Genomic DNA, 2752 nt, shown 5'->3' with positions numbered 1-2752 from the left:
CTCATTTTCATTGGCAAGATTTTCCTGGTGACTTCTTGTGAGAGTGGAAAGATAAGAGGAGACTTGGCATGAAATACATTAATCTTTACCGTAATTTGTACAAGAGGAATCTGCTGTCAATGCTGAACAATCCACAATCGCACATAAAATTTGCCGTAATTGATGGTGATGACGACCATTAACTTCATAATCTGATCTATGACATAGATAACCCAATAAAATAGTGTATATTGTTTTCACTTTGTCGTCGATATATGATCAGAATCGTTCTTCTAATTACTGCTATTGTATGTGTAAATTGAATGGATTGGGAGAAATAATCCCTGGATAAAAATTCTGTTTATGTATTGGATCTTTCTGACTATCCAATTGACTCTTATTTTCATTGCAGAAGCCCAAAACGTTCATTTCAATTTCCCATCCTCTGGTGATGATGATGATATTCAATTACTTGAAGATGCTCATCTCTCTGAGTCTGGGCAAGGAATTGAACTGACAAAGAGTAGGCTTCACGACGATTTCAATTGGAGCATGGGTTGGGCGATTTACAAAAGACCCGTTGAAATATGGTGTAAATCTTCTGGGGCCCTTGCAAGCTTTCAATCCTACTTTCAGTTCAAACTATACCGTGGAACCCAAACCAAAATGGACTATTATGCTGATGGTCTTACATTCTTCATGGCTTCTTCATCCCAACAACCACAAAACGGATCAGGTATGTGGCTTGGACTGTTCAACAGTACAACCAATGGTAAATCATCGACCCAAAAAGTTGCTATTGAATTTGATACATTCAAGAATGCAATAATAGATGAATACTATGGCGTCAATGCCAATGATCCGGATGATAATCATGTGGGGATAGATATCAATAATACCAATCCTGCGAAGACTGTTTCTTTGTCCCAGAGGCTTAACAGCGGAGAAACTTGGGAAGTGTGGATAGATTATGATGAGCGACTTAGGTGGCTCCAGATGTTTATGGCTTATAACAGATCAAACTTTAGCTCTCCTCGTCCACACATCCAACGCTGAACTATACTTTGAATCTCTCGGATTTTCTTCCTGAAAAGGTCACAGTTAGCTTCTCTGCTTCAACAGGACTTTCCAACCAGATGCACAATCTTATCTCATGGAATTTCTCAAGCCAAACCAGTTGAAACCATGATAAAGGGCGACTTTTCAGTATAATCATCTCTCTGACGGTCGGCTTCGTGGCCATGGTTGCGGTTATACTTCTCGTAAGAGCTGCAATCCGCAATTTTAATAAGAAAACGGTAATATCAGATAGAGACTTAAACATTCCAGATCCCAACAGTTTGAAGAGTGATGGGGTTTTAGAAAGAGTTGATGAGCGGGAAAATCCCAACAGAAGCCCTCGGGTGTACAGTATGCTTGCTAATATTCATCTGCTATTGCTTTTGAAATAGAATTTAAGGTTATCTTTGCGTTGAGGAGGAGAGATGTAGTTGCAATTGTGTCAAACGTTTTAGTATTTATTATTTTGCTTTGTGGCCTTGACCTAGCCTTTAATCCTCTTTAACACTAAACTCATTCTCTATATCATCGTTGATTGTTGTTAATACAGTTATGAAGAGCTAAGAAAGGCGACTGCTGGCTTTAGAGAAGATTGAGTACTTGGAAAGGGAGGATTCGGAAGGGTTTACAAAGGAAGACTAGAGGATGGAGAAATAATGGCGGTGAAGAGAATTTATCAAAATTCTGAGGAGGGGCTTAGACAATACGAATCAGAAATTGCAATAATTGACAGCCTGTCGCATCCTAATTTGGTTCCCCTTCTGGGATGGTGCCATGATAGAAACGGCGAATTTCTTCTGGTTTACGAGTATATGTCCAATGGCAGTCTGGACGAATATTTGTTTAAAGGAGAAGCTCAGATTCGGGCTCTGAGTTGGAATGAGAGATTCAGTATAGTCTGCGACTTAGCTTCGGTTCTTCTCCATCTCCATGAGGAATCGAGCCTCCGAGTTCTGCATAGAGACATCAAATATAGCAATATCATACTGGACTGCAACTTTGTGGCACAACTTGGAGACTTTGGTTTGGCTCGGCTGATGGAGCACGATAACACGTCTTGCTACACAAAACCAGGTGGCACCATGGGTTATATCGCGCCAGAGTGCTTTCAAACATTGAGGGCTAGTTCAGAATCAGATGTCTTCAGCTTTGGTGCAGTGGCTCTGGAAATTGCCAGTGGAAGGCCCGCGTTCGACAAAGGACTTACGTTTTGTAATATGAGTTTGGTGAACTGGGTATGGAGTCTGCATGAGATGGGACACATACTTGATGCAGCTGATGAATTGCTTGATAAAGAAAGAGACGGTGCACAAATCGAAAGGTTGATGCTCGTTGGATTGTGGTGCTCCGTCCATGATTATAGACAGAGACTAAGAATGCAGTTAGTTCTTGAAACCTTAAAATTTGAAGCTGAAGTGCCTATTCTCTAATGCAGAATACCTGGAAAGCCTCATTGATCTATGAAAAAGAGGTTGATGTTTTTCAGATCTTTCCTCTGTATATATACCTGTGATATAGATTAGGTGATTTAGTCTTTTTTAGCCGTACTTATCGATGCTTATAACGATAAGTTACACTTATCAATGTGAAAAAAAGTCTCTATAAATATATGTATGTAGATATCCAAGTGTCATGTACTTCTATCGAACCAATTGATTAGTATAAAAAGAAGTCTCTACAGATATATTTATGTAGATATCCAACTGTCATAGTA

General features: G+C 39.6%; 1 protein-coding gene across 1 annotated transcript; it reads left to right on the top strand.

Annotated features, from left to right (window-relative positions):
- Window positions 1–1694: 1694 nt before the first annotated feature.
- Window positions 1695–2468, top strand: LOC131053440 (probable L-type lectin-domain containing receptor kinase S.7). Its single transcript, XM_057988047.1, has one exon. It carries the CDS (start codon window positions 1695–1697, stop codon window positions 2466–2468), a length of 774 nt encoding a protein of 257 aa, XP_057844030.1.
- Window positions 2469–2752: the final 284 nt, after the last annotated feature.

Source organism: Cryptomeria japonica, chromosome 9, assembly GCF_030272615.1.
Source record: "Cryptomeria japonica chromosome 9, Sugi_1.0, whole genome shotgun sequence".
In the NCBI taxonomy this organism is placed as follows: domain Eukaryota; kingdom Viridiplantae; phylum Streptophyta; class Pinopsida; order Cupressales; family Cupressaceae; genus Cryptomeria; species Cryptomeria japonica.
This window is presented reverse-complemented; position numbering and strand designations above follow the sequence as displayed.

What these genes read in the sequence shown, in the direction of transcription:
- LOC131053440 (XM_057988047.1), top strand. Translation starts at nt 1,695, where the DNA reads ATGGCGGTGAAGAGAATTTATCAAAATTCTGAGGAGGGGCTTAGACAA.